The sequence below is a fragment of the Falco cherrug genome, chromosome 5 (assembly GCF_023634085.1).
Source record: "Falco cherrug isolate bFalChe1 chromosome 5, bFalChe1.pri, whole genome shotgun sequence".
NCBI lineage: Eukaryota > Metazoa > Chordata > Aves > Falconiformes > Falconidae > Falco > Falco cherrug.
Window position 1 is genome coordinate 7,806,552 of NC_073701.1, and position 14,363 is coordinate 7,820,914.

The following is a 14,363-nucleotide window of genomic DNA, read 5'->3' on the forward strand; positions in this document are numbered from 1 at the left end:
CTTTTGGATTTTAGGATTATTCATACAGCACACCCGGCACTTCTTCATGTCCACAAGGTGTAGAGGAATGCAGGCAGTGGGCTGATTAGCACCGATAACATGCAGCTGTGGCCTTGCCTCAGCGGCAGTGGGTTGATTGACATGGATGATGTGCAGCTGTAGCTTGTTCCTGCTAAGTGGTTAAATAGCCCTGAGGATGGTAGAAGAGAGAGCTGTTGGATGGAGGAGGAGCTCAGAGAAGGAAGAATGGGGATGTAGCAGAGACAAGGAGCAGTGTGGTCTGGCCTGAGGAGGATGAAGAAACAGCATGGACAGTAGAATCTGACCCACAGTAAAGCCTTATTGCAACTCGCCAGTTTGTTTGTTCTGTGACAACAAGGGACTGCATTTTTGGTCCTACTGCATATCTTTTGGTACTATCTACTAAGGCTTCTGTTCCCCAATGGGTTTCATTATGCATCTTCTGCATGACTTTTTTTTTTCCATCATTCTTGTAGATATTAATATTTGATGATCAGGTATCGCCCACTATCAGGATTTTTGCAACACTTTAGTATTTCAGCCAATTTGACTTCCTTTTCTGTATATTTTGATAACTCCAAACCCATTTTCTTTCTTTCAGGTATTGGTGCTCATAGTATTGACCCTTTTATTGCCACCCTTCTTGCCACTGTGTCTGTCTGCCTATTTCCCAAGATAAGATTCTTGTTCTGTCAGGGGCAATAGCGGGGCAGGACTCAGGGAGGTTACTATTTCAAGACTTGTGTCATCTTGTTCCAGCAGCACTGCTTGGTATCTTACTAGTCAACTAGGAGAGACCCAGTGATGTCCTTTCTGTTCTAGAACTGCTGTTACTGCATGGGGCACTAGGACAGTTTTTGGTTGGCATTTTCTTAATTACTTTTCAATTAGCAATGCTGTGGCAGCTACAGCTCAAAGGCAAGTAGGCCAGACTTTACTAATTGTAGATTGATCTAATTTTTTAGAAAAGTAAGCAACTGGCCACTTCCAATCACCAAGCAGCTGAGTTAATGCTCCCAATGCCACCTGCTGTCCTGTCCTTCATGTACATAGAGCCAAAGCCTAAAATCGGAGCTTCCATCAATTTTCATTTTATTTCATATTGAAGCAAAGTAATATTGGGGTATCTGCATTGCATGCCTCCAGTTCCTTTGCCTGTACATTACCAAACAGAGTGGAGCTGTTCTTGAAACCTTGTGGGAGCACAGCCAGCATAACCTCATTTTTCTTCCAGTGGTTGGGTTCTCCCATTCAAGGGGAAAGAGGGTTTGACTCTGCTCAGCCACAGGTATGCAGAAGAAAGCATCTTTCAAATCCAGAATGGTTTCACCTCTGGTTTCAACTCAGTTTCAATAGGAGAAACATTCTTTGCTCTACTGTTTCTAAGATTCCTAAACCAAAGGAATTGTTTCATTCAATACTATGCCCAGGATGTTGTCTTCAGGCTTCTTTAAAGTTTTATCTGTCAGCAAGCAAATTTGGCAACCACTCCACTGTTGATAGTTGCTTATCTGTAACAACGGCCACCATCTAGTCCCCTTTGTTGCAAAGAAGTTACGTTTATCTTGACACAGCTGTGGTCAGTCACATCCTGTGTTATTCCCTGAGTTCCATGGACACGTTGCCCTTGCCAATCTCCAGTGAGACTTCTTGCATTTTAGGAGTTGATTCAGAGAGTCGCATTCTACCTCTAGGGGTTTAATCAGTCACCAGGGGATGCAATACTCTGATAATCCACACTAAATGATGGCTGACACCTTCAAAGTCACACAGTGAAATTAATTTAAAATCAACAGAGGACAAAAAAACCTGCCAGCCTTGTTATGACAGGTGATCAAGAGAAAATCTGTGCTGTAACATATTAAGACCCAGTGAGCTACAGCTCGAAAGGACTGGCAGGGTATCTTTGCTCTGTGCTGGGAAACAGATTTTTTGCTAATTGACAAATGAAAGTGCCAAATATGGGACTTCTCTTCAGTGGTGGTGCCTGTTTGCTGGTGGTTTTGAAGCAGCACTGAACTGTGTAAATCAGTGTGCTGATTTTCTCTGGCACTTCAGCTCAGGAACTGCCATTTCTCCATCTTGTGCTCCTTTCTGTCCTCATTTATACTGCAGAGTTTAAAAAGTAATAATAGATAAATCTCCGTACTTCTTAGGCAAAGACCTCCTCTAGAGCTGAACTACACCTGAAACTACACTGAAGAGTAAATCAAAAGCTTGGCTAGGACATGGAGTAGGTGATCAACTGGAAGTTCTTCCCCTCCTCCATCTTAAAGCTCAGCAAAGCTTCCAGAATATAATGTCTTCCTAGAACTGCTGTGAAACACCTGAAGCTCAGTGAGAGGGGAAGAGAATGACTGGGGTACGAGATTCAAAGTGACTTTCAGGGATCAACGTGTTAGAAATTTGCTAAGCAGAGGAGGGGTTCCATTAAATTTTCTGCTAATTTAAGAAAATAATTTGTGCAGATAGAATACTCTGGTTATTTTTGTTAATAATTAGCCTCTAAATATAGCAGAGCTCTACTTTTTATGTGAATTTCAGTGTACTGCCTGATACTGAGAAAGGGCCTAAAAATAACTGGGTTTATAGTTGATTAGCACTTTCTGGTTCCTGTTCCCTGTCACTAGAGAGTCAGTCAAGATGATGATGGGGTGGGGAAGAGGCTGACCAGTGGTACAGCTACTTCCCCCACAAGAAACACATCATGAGCATTGATAATGGGGGCTGTAGCCTCCTCCCCCTGCTTTTCTCGATAGACTTTAATGCGCTTGTCAGGGTGATGTAAAACAGCTGTAAAGTAGCAAGCTATTTTTGTTTTCTTTCTATTTTATGTCCACATCGAGGAGTTTCTCATAAGGGGCTATATCACTTGTGCATTATTTGTACATCATTAGAACCCTGACTATTCACTAAGGCAGGCACTTATGCAGCAGCAATGATAAGAGCAACCAATAAGAAAACCACAATGGAAAGTTCACACTTCTCTAGCTTTGCAGCTTCATAACTCCTTAAGCAATGATCTGCAACACACTCTTCCTCTTCACTGCGTTCAACTTTGATATTTTCGGTACAGACTCCTATAACTTCTGTTGCTATTTCTACAACAAGCTGTGCCTTGTGATGTGAGGCGTTTTAAAGTAATTTGGCACATGAATATCTCTCTTCACTTGGAGATGAATAAAAGCAATCAGTCACGTTTACATTTCTGCTGGCTGCTTCCAGGTAACAGTAGCATGTCTTCCCTAGCTTGTAGTTGATCACAAAGTAAAAATAGCTAACAAAGCTAGGGTTTCATGCCTCAGAAAATGACCTTGACCTTAATTTTTTTCTTTCCCCCAAAGAAAGAGAAGAATTGCCTAGTCATCCTTAAAACACAACTAAATATCATTTGTTAACAGGCACCTAATGCTCTAACTATAGATCCCTATGCACCATTCATGGCTTCATAGCCATGATGATAGTCTGTAATTTGAATTTATGTGGAGTTACATCAGCTTACCTGGGTGACCCACCACACATTTTGGAGACTTCTTTTATAGGGCCTTGCACACTGAATATTGGACTCTGCAGAGGAGGGGAAGGGCAGTCTTTATTCTCCAGTGCAGTCTGTCTACACTGTGAGCTATACCATAGAAAAGAAATGTTAAGGTGACACTGGTGAGTCCCCTTTGATGCACATAGGAGGGAAGGGGCCAGCAAGGGCAGAACAGTGAGAAATCTAAATCCCCCTCCCAGCTAGTCCAACAAGTTTGCACAAAGGCAGTCCTAGAAAACTGCCTCGTTCTTTACTAAGGCCCACATTACAGGAGGAAAAGGAACTGAATTGTGACTTGCTAAATAACGATATAGGCTTTGAACTACTCCTAGGGAAATGTAGCACGGAACAATTTCATCATCCTATTTGATTGCAAAATGCCAAATCTACCCAAGCAGCAGAGAACATTACTCACCAGGAACCTTGAACTACCAGTGTTCATGTGCACGCAGGAATAACCTTTACCCTTGTTCCAGCTATTGCCTCACAGTGCCCAGGTGCCCTAGAACTAGTGCTGGATGGACAGGATTTGAAGACTCTACTCAGACAGCCACACGTAAATCTGAGGGTTTCCATCCCATGGCTACTTGTACTGCAGAATACAAGGGGAAGGGGAAGAGGAAGACTAACAACTGCAGTTTAAGCCAGTGCTGTTCCAGCCATATGACACCTTCACAACCTTCTCACTCTGCTGTGCCAAACCTGAATGGGAGTTGAAAGTGGCAGTGTGAGTTTGGGGCCTGAACAGCACGTTGTATCTGAGTGTTACTTGTTGGTATAGAAGTGCCTCCCTGATCGGGCAAGATGGGACATTAAAAGATTAGTATCAGTGCAAGCAGTAAGTATTTAATGTTAACAACTGCCACTATCAAATATAGAGGTGACTCTGCAATGAGTACCCAGGAATGAAACTGGAACAATTTATTTTTAGATTCCTTGAGTTTTTGACCAATACTTTAAAATCAGCTGGAAGACCTGATGCATTTTATTAATGCAGAGATATTTCTTCCCCTTGTGCAGCTCCCTGAAAGGCAAATCAGAACTAAAATGACACTAAACTTGGAAAAGCTCTTTATTTCCCAGAGGCTATAGCCTAGTTCAAATGGAAAATTCTATCAGCTTTTCCTCTTTCAACTGTAGACAGGCAATAGACACACCTCATACCTTCTCTCTGAACCAGACAAAAGCTAAGCCTCTAATAGCCCTGTCATAACAAGGGGAAACAGCCTGTTGTTCTGTCTGTGCATCTTGATTGCTTTTGTTCTAGAGACTTTTGGATGTAGTGCTGCAAAGAGATCTGTCAAAACTTCTAAACCCCAGAAATCTCAGAAGGAAATGTCTGTTGCAGAAAAACACACAACATACTTTATACCTACTGTGGTGGGTTTTGTTTTGTTTTTTTCCCCTGGATAATTAAATGGAAGAGCAGGGAAAGTATTCCAGGGGGATCAGTTGATTTAAGCACTCCCTGACCTTTAACGGCTATTTTAGGGTTAGGTGCACTTCAAATGTTGATAGAAGTAACGCCAATTATGTAACAAATGGCTGGCAATAACGTTCTTAGCTCTCATAGTTGACCTCAGTTTTTAATTTTAAAGTCCCATGATGATAACAGAATTCCACCCAGTCAACATTGATAGGTTGAGGACCACTTGCTAAGGCATCTTCCTGTTTTTCACTACTGCAGTGTCTCAGCTTCTACCAAACAAACGAAGAATGATGAAATTAAATGGAATTCTCACCTTCTTTAGTCAGAAAATGAGAAGCTTAAAAGAACAGGAAGGTAGGAAGGGGGTGTTTTTTCATCATTTGGTTTTATTTGCCTTACATGAATCCTTGAAAGGGATGGGATGTCCCAGTGGAAAGCAGGAACTTGCAGTGTTATCATGTCAGATGTAGCTGTAAATCTTCACGAGACCAGAAGCTGCAACCTGTGAGAGCTGCTGGCTGCACTGGTCTGCGATCTACACACCAGTCAACTTTTCACACTGGATTCTGGAATGGGAGAAAGGCTGCTGTAACATACAGCAACCAAAAAGCCCATACTTTTTAGCAAGGAACCAAATTCAGAAGACCTCCATTAGAAAGCTGTTCCTAACTGTCCTGTTACATGGTACTGGGCCAGGAAAAGGCTGAGAAGACTGGAATGTCTCTCAGAAACAGTGTAGCCCTGATGTCTGGTCTAGCCTTTATTCCTCGGCCTGTCAGATTTCTTATATGTGTCAATCTTGCATGAAAATAACGTGTGCTTGAGTATATCCACCTCTTCCATTCCTGATTACACTGAAAAATGGAAAAAAAATCCTAGAACATCTAGCTGCAGAACATCACAGCTTGCCCCTTTCGTGAGTGCTATAATTCTCCTCTGTTTAATTCTCTACCTTTCAGATTCTTGACTCACGTGACAGAGACCATTGCAGTGTAACAAGTCTGTATGCTTATATTGGGAGGGAACAGCATGGTTATATGTGAAGATTAATTTCCATATTGACTGCAGTAACTTAGTCTCTACCACATGAAATGAAGAACTAACTTAGCCATCTGTACTTTGCTTTTAATATTATCCACCAGAGGACAATGGTTCTAAAATGTTCTTTGACTATAATCTGTTAGGGATGGATGGGGTCCACCAGTCTAAAAGATACGAGTGAAGCTTCAGCAGCAGGCTGGTCAGCTTGGTAAGGCACTCCTTAAGCCGAAGGACTCAAGGGCTGTGGTCCAAAGTGGCAATACTCACACCATCACATCCAACTGGGGAATAAGGCAGGCCAACCAGAGCAGAGATATCTATTCCTTAGCTGCCTCCCAAGAGGAGTACCAGAAGGCCAAACACCTCAAAGGTGTGCATGGCTGTGGTGGATCCTCTTGCACGCCTCCTGGGAAACCTGCACGTTTCATTGCCTCTCTGAAATGCCTGTACACCAACGCACACAGTGTGGGGAATAAACAGGAGAAATTAAAAGATCTGCGTGTGTTCACAGGGCCATGATGTCACTGCGATTACAGAAGCATGGTGGGATAGTTTGCATGACTGGAATGCTGTCAGGGATGGCTCTGTACTTCCTAGGAAAGACAAGCCAGCAAGACAGGGTGGTAGAGTTGCTGTTTATGTGAGAGGGAAGTGGAATGTATCAAGATCTGCCTAGGGGTGGATGCAGAATGAGTCAAGAGCCTGTGGGTAAGGATTAAAGGGCAGGATAACATGGGTGACACTGTTGTGGGTGTTAGCTACAGGCCATCGGCTCAGGAAGAGAAAGTCTATGAGCCCTTTTACAGACAACTGGATGTAGCCTCATGATACAGCCCTGGTTCTCACGGGGGACTTCAACCACCCTTGTATCTGCTCAAAAGATAATACAGCTATGCACAAGCAGTCCAGGAGGTTCCTGGAGAGCACCGATGATAACTTTGACACAGATGATGGAGGGCCTGAAGAGATGAGGTGCTGAACCTTGTACCAGCAAACAAAGAAGGACTGGATTGGGATGTGAAGGTTGGGGGCAACGTTGCTACAGTGACCATGAGACGGTGGAGTTCAGGATCCTGCATGGAGGAAGCAGGACTGTAGACCTGGAGAGCCAACTTTGGCTTCTTCAAGGACCTATGTGGAGGGACCCCATGGGTTAGGGCTCTAGAAGGTACAAGGGTCCAAGAGAGCTGCCTAATATTCAAGCATCACTTCCTCAAGCTCAAGGTAGGTGCATCCCTATATGTAACAAATCAAGCAAAAGGGGCAGGAGACCTGCACGGGTGAGCAAGGAGCATCTGGCAAACCTCAAACAGAAGAAGGAAGTTCACAGGATGTGGAAAAAGGGACAGGCCACTTGGGGGGAATATAGCAACGTTGTCAGAACATGCAGGGATGCAACAAAGGCGGCTAAGGTCTGTTTGGAATTAAATCTGTTGAGGGTTGTCACGGGCAATGAGAAGAGCTGCTTCAAGTACATCAGTAGGAAGAGGGTGACTGGGGAAAATGTGGGCCCTCCGCCGAATGAGGTGGGTGCCCTGGTGATGAAGGATACAAAGGAGGCAGAGTTACTGAATGCCACCCTTGCTTCAGTCTTTAACTGCCAAGGCCAGCCCTCAGGAATACGTCAGGACCCCGAGGCTTCTTTACCTTGAGGGCGGCAGAGCACTGGAACAGGCAGCCAAGAGAGGTTGTGGGCTTTATCGAGGGGTTGGACTAAATGATCTCTGGAGGTTCCTTCCAACCCTGACCATTCTGTGATTCTGTAAAATGTGAGTCCCCACTGAGCTGAACCTTTGGAAGTCTCTGACTTCAATAGAATCATGTTTGAGAGTTTAACCAGCATTTGAGAAACTCCTAATTGTGCAGCTTTCACTCAGTCCACATGAGGCTTAAGGGGCTTCAAACAGATGGGGAACAGAGTCTAATGATAGACCATCTGTTCTAAACAACAGAGTAAATGTGAAAGCACCAGGCATTTCTCCAGCTGTTCCCTGTAACAGGGACCTTGTAAACCCAGGTGTTGCATTTAAATCTGTGACACTAGATGGACATTAGATCTATCATATGCCAAAGTTGATCAAAATGCAACTTTGTCCTAAGGAAACATACCTCTCGGCACTTTTCAAATAATGCTTTGCTGTCCTTTCATGAGGTACTTTGCAAAGAGTAGATTTCAGTGAATAGTAATACATTCATCTCATATTTCCTTCTGTTCTATGCTGAACTAGGACTGTTCATGCCCTGCACTGGACTACTTCTACACACGTTGCAAAAATCTCCATCTTTATAAAAAAGAAACACAACTTCAATTAAACATCAATGTCCATAACTACAGTTTATCCCTTGTTTTGTTCTGTTGTACCCAAGGTGCACTGTAACGTGCAGGAAGTCGTCAAGAGGGCAGGTTGGATGAAGAACCTTTTTATTACCTGCACTGGCACACAGAATGGTCTAGAACTGCTCAGACTTTTATAAATGCTACAGATACTTAGCTCATGCCCATCCTTGCATTCTGTCAACTCATTTCTTATCATTTCAGTCCAATACAGCTACAGGTAGTTTCAACAGCTTTTCATTTCCGGATGTCATGTCCTTTATTCTTCTCATAGTGTGCAGTTTAACCCCATGAAAACAGGTTCTGTTCCTATTGTGTGTGCAAATCTATAAACCTGAATTTATAACCTACCTCATAATCCATACTAGGCTCAGGTTTACAAGTCTATTCTGATATTGCCACCTGTATCTCCTTCGCAGTACAAATATCTGTCCCATGTCTTACTATCATAGAATAATAAGGGTGGAAAGGACCTCTGGAGGTCACCTAGTCCAGCATCCTGCTCAAATAAAAGATAACTTTAAAGCTAGATCAGGCTGCTAAGGACCTTCTCCAGCTGAGTTTTGCAGTCTACAAGGTTGAAGACCCCACAAACCCTCTAAGCATTTGTTTCAGTGCTTAACCTCTATTAGGGGGAAGAATTGTACCCAACTGGAAATTTAATTGCTTAATTTGTGAATTGTCACTAAGAAGATTCTGGCTCTTCCCCAGTAGATAATCCCCATTAAGATTCTTGACAGTATATAGCACTCTGGGTCAGATCCACAAATGTATCACAGTTCCTATCTTGTACTTTAGATACCTAATTCCTTTCTAACTTTCAAACAAAAAGTAACAGATTTGCAAACCTTTGTGATCTCTGCATTCCTTCTTGCTACTCAGTGTTATTTTTTATGCAGCCTAATATGCCAACCGTGACTTTATCATACTGAAGACCTACTTGCATCTTTGACTTTTTGAGGATTTGGACACTCGGTGTATAATCAAGTTCCTTGTATAACAGTTCAGTCTCAGTTGTTCTGGACAGAGGCTTTATTCTAAAGCAAACAATAGAGTCTCAAAACATGCCTCAGTGTTTTCCAACATTTTTACTATCATCATCTCCTTAGGGATAGCACATAGCAACTGTAATGTACTCTAAGCTATACTGGTCTCTAAAGGACAATGGGTTTCCTGCTGTTAATAAACAGACAAGTTTGTCTATGACAGATTGGTCTGGCACTTCAGACACTCAATGCAGAAAGTTCCAAGCAGTGCTTAGTTTTGAAGTGTCTGAAAAAAAGAGTAGCTTCAGAGCAAGCAGTTTTTAGAACCATTTCTCTTTCCCAATTTTCTTACAGAGTATGTCTGGCTAGATTTGCAGTTTCAGAGTTTAGAAAGATTTGCAGTTGCATTGAACTCATAGTTATCTGTAATTTAAAATAAACTGAGCTTAATTTTTGTCAACTGGAAAGTGGATTTATAGCTCCTGAGGAACTGGCTATTTCATCCTGATTATGAGAAATATCACAACATAAACTCTCCACGAAGAAAAAACACATCCACAATGAAAGGCAAACATTCTTTACTGATCTTTGAAGGCCCTACTTCCTGAAAATATGTACCTTATCAAGAAATGAACATTGACATTCAAGTTTATTTTCACTCTACATACTTCTGCTTTTGTCACAAACCTCCTAAAAAATTAGTTGGGCATATTTCGCCATCCTGCCTCTCTCTAGGCAGATGGATGTATCTCAAAGGCTCAAATTTTCAAAATAGCCTATGATTTTTGAAGACCTAGTTCTCTTTTGTATTATGGAAATTGTACACCCAAATAGCCTTATAAGTCCATTGACTTATGTTTTCAAGAAAGAAGAATTTCAACAGTTTCTATTGATGCACATGGGCAACTCCACATATCTGAAAGTCACATCTGTTAATGAAGTGCCTATTGGTGTGTTCAGATGTGAGATTTTGAGAAATGAACGAGGGTTATGAACCTTGCCTTTTGTAAGAGTTCAAAGCTTTTAAAAAAGCAGTCCTTCGTGCTAATACCTTTGATGCATCTGTAATCTACCAACCTTGTCCACAAAGATGGAGGAAAGAAAATTTGTTTGATTTTTAAAAATAGGAAAATATTTCCCTAATTTCCTTTGACTTAAGTGTTGAAATGGCACAGAGCAGCAGGACCTAAGTCCCATAAAAATGGTAGAAAAAGATTGTTTCTCAGATTCTCGAGACCCTCCAACTCGATCTTCAGGAGCAAATGGGAGATGAAAAGATAGAGGGCTGCAGGTTTAACACAGTGATTAATAGACTCTGAGGCAGCTGCTTGCATTCCTGCAAACTTCGTCTGCATTAACAGCCGCCAGTGTTCTGGAACTGTGTGCAGCTGGCTGGAATCTGTTTTTGTAATGAATATGGTTTATTCAGACAGAATTTGTTAGATTTTTTTTTCATTGATGTAAGGTTTACCCCCAGCCCAGATGCTTTCCCTTTTCAGGAGTCATTAAAAAGATGAGTTGTATCTGACAGATAGGGTATGTGTGTGCTAAGCTTGTAAATCATCTTAAGGATTCTTTTCGTTCTGGAAAGTATACAGGAAGCTGTCTTTCCTTGATAGCTTTTCTCTTGAAGGCATGTTTTCTTCTGAAGCAGTTATACCATATCACTAAAAGCTTAGCTGTTTCTAGTTTAGCAAGCACAGAGCTGTACACCTGAAGACTTAATTGTTTCCGATACAAATAATACCTTTCATTACATTTCTTTATTTTTATTTTCCACTGTATTTCTATGTTTTCCCTAGTTTGTTCTTTTTTTTCCATAGGACATCAGTTATTCTTGACTGAAATTGTTCACAGTGTCTATAGCAAATCGATGACAGAGGGATTTCCTGAGCCCCAGTGTCAAAATCATTCTTGTAATTGTGACCTTGTCTTGGCGTTTCAGAATTACAGTGCTACACACAGAAATTATAGCAGTGGGTATTACAGATGTTGCAAAAATTAACATTTTTTAATTTGAAAGGTCTGTGTTGTGTTAATATGCCTAAAAAAGAAAGGAAGCAGCTGGCTTAGGGTCCCTGTGACAGAGTGCTGCTGGCTGAGAAGATCACCACCTCTGTATGGTTTTCTGTTACCCCTTCTGCATGAGGCTGGGATACCTATAGCACAGGATGAACAGGGCATGACCTGATGGTGTTAGCAGCCTAACATTGTCTCACAACCACCATCAACACATTTCACCACGGGCTGCTTGGCTAAAAACCAAGACAGCTGAGGAGCAGACCTAACAGGTTTCTATTTCTTCTGCTACATGGGCCATGTACTCTTTGGCAGAGGTGTAGATGGACAGTTGAGAGCAGTAAGTCTTCAGGTACTTTAGATAAACCTGAAAAGTACTGTGAGTCTAATGCTGGCTCAGTAGCTTAATAGACATTACCCTGCCACTCCTGGGCTGCAGCAGAATTCAGCTGTCTTGCAGACTGTGACATAACAATGTTAATTCCTTTACAGCAAACAACATAATTCAGACAACTTTCCTAGCCTGAGCTGCTGAATTTAGGTTCATTCTGTATCTTTAGACAGCAATAGAAATGCTAATACTTCTTTGGTTTCATTTACAAAAACTGACAGATCTTCTCTGCAGTAGGTAGCGACTGCCTGTGATGTACTGTCTTGTCGCTGGAGACATTCTTACCTAAGACAGGAACAGAATGAAGAGTTCAGTGACTGTTATATTTACATATTTTGCTTGTAAAATGAAGTGGAGGACAAGATTCAGGAGAAAAGTGTAAGACCTTACAGAGTTCGTATTAAATTAAAACAAAATTCCTAACATCTACAGTTCAAGTCTGTAGACAGCAGACAAATACAGAAAGGACTGCAGGGCAGGGTAACTGCAGAAATGTATAGTACACCTACACGTGTACACCAACAGAGAAAGACGTTAGGATATAACCCCAAGTATGTAATTAAAAGTACCAGGGTTAGATTTGGCAGGTTTGAATATTACAAGCAACAGTCTGACAGAATGAGCTATCAAGGTGTTGCTTGCAACAGACAGGCAATGAAACAGTTTCTGAAGGGAAATGACTGCTGGTGGACATTTTGAAACAAGACAGGACAGAAATACAAATACCAATTGGAAACAATTGTATTCTGCATGGGAGGTGGACTGGGTGAGGTGATCAAGTCAAAAACATCAGAAATGGAAAAGATGTATAAATAAAGCACTTCTGGATCTTTGGGGATGAAAGGTGTTACAGGGACGTCAACTACTAGTATTCACTTTTCACAGATGGACCAAAGAAAACATGAAAAGGTGACATGTTTAAATCTTCAAATGAACAAGGGAAAAATGTGTGGGGTTTTTTTATATATTGAAGTAAACTAAACTAGGCTAATTGATGCTATTCAGAGAGAGTACAAGGAATTGATGTCTTGCAGTATCAAGCTATAGAACACAAAGTGAACTTTATGAAAGTATCTAGGAGAAGCTCGGGCAAATCTGGTCCCCACTGGGAAACTACTAAATCTTAAAATAATTTATATTAAAAAAAAAAGTATAAAAGGAGGTGACATATTTTAAGCAGGACTGACCTTCTCAATATGTGAATTTGTTGACCCATAATTTGCAGGTGACTTAGTGTACATGTTTAAGCTGTAGCGTCTTGCTCAATCTTTCTCAGTTTTTAGCATTTTGCTCACATTAAGCATGTAGATGTGCTCATGGGCCAGACCATAACTGAAGCATTCGACCTTCTGTCTCGGGTGCTACAAGTGTCAAATCTGGGTGCAAGAGGTGTAAGCATTCTGGGTCTGTTGAAATATTGGCGATGGAGATGCAATATGCAAGGAAAAATGCAGTAAGCCAGGTCTTGGTAATAAATAACTCCTGCATCTCCCAGCAACAGGAAACTAAATTAGGGATCACATATCCCACACAGCTCCCTGTGATGCTCTCTGGACATGCTGAGAGACTTTCAGATAGTGTCAGGGACTTTCAGATGCTGTGAGCATTCTCAGATCTACCACATCAATACAGCCAGATACATTACCCGACAACTATGAATCAGTTGTGAATCCTGTCCTTTTTGTTGGCAACACTCTGTTCAAAATGCTTTGATTATGAGCTCTTCTTTGCAGGGGAACTATTTGTTTATCACAAGTTATCTCTCACAAAGCTGTGGTAGTTTGACAGAAAAAAGACACTTAAAGGAGAAAACCTAACTCTTAACTGCCTTGTGTCAATATTTGAAGTCACCCACTTCAGCCAACACCAATAATGTGCCACTACTCTGCCCTGGTGTAGGTATCTGGAACATCAAGGAAAAAGACATTAAGGAAATTTTCTAAGATGGAAAAGATAATTTATACAGCCAGGAACGGAAGGCAGCCTAAATTTCACTTATGATACCCCAAATGTCTTTGGTCTTACTATCTCCTAGCTCGTTACAACAATATCACTATGCTATGTAGAGAGAAACATTTTCTTTTAATTATGTCTTTTAACAATATTCCATCTTTTCCTAGGTTTGCCCCATCCCATCCCAGCCTCCTCAGCCTACCGTCGTTCCAAAGCCAGTTCAATCTGTCATACATGTTCCATTGCAACCAAGCTGCCCGGGCCGAGGCAAGATGGCAAAGCTTATCAATCCAGAAGAGATGACATCCAGGGATTATTACTTTGATTCCTATGCTCACTTTGGAATTCATGAGGTAATATTTATTTTTGTTTCAGCAATTATTACATAATAATAACAATTAAAATGTTTTCTTTGATTTATTAGCTATTTATCCCTCATGTATGATCCACCGAGCTTATATTAGCTATCTGTACAGTGGTGATCTTCATGAGTGCATCGATTTAATGCATTTATGAAGGTCACAAACTATCCTAACCGCACATGGAAACTACCTTACTGTTGTTAGGTCTTTAGTTCGCTTGCATGTTTGAGTACCGATGCCAGCAGAACAGCTACTCAACTGACATGAGAAGCCAAGTAATTTCTTGAC

The 14,363-nt window shown here is 41.5% G+C and overlaps 1 protein-coding gene across 1 annotated transcript in view; it reads left to right on the forward strand.

The window, feature by feature from the left end:
* Positions 1-14,363, forward strand: part of PRMT8 (protein arginine methyltransferase 8) — a 74,266-nt gene that overhangs the window by 24,224 nt on the left and 35,679 nt on the right. The window contains exon 2 of the mRNA XM_005433361.4: positions 13,881-14,066. Within this exon, the coding sequence (XP_005433418.1) occupies positions 13,881-14,066 (186 nt within the window). The remainder of the gene's footprint in view (positions 1-13,880; positions 14,067-14,363) is intronic.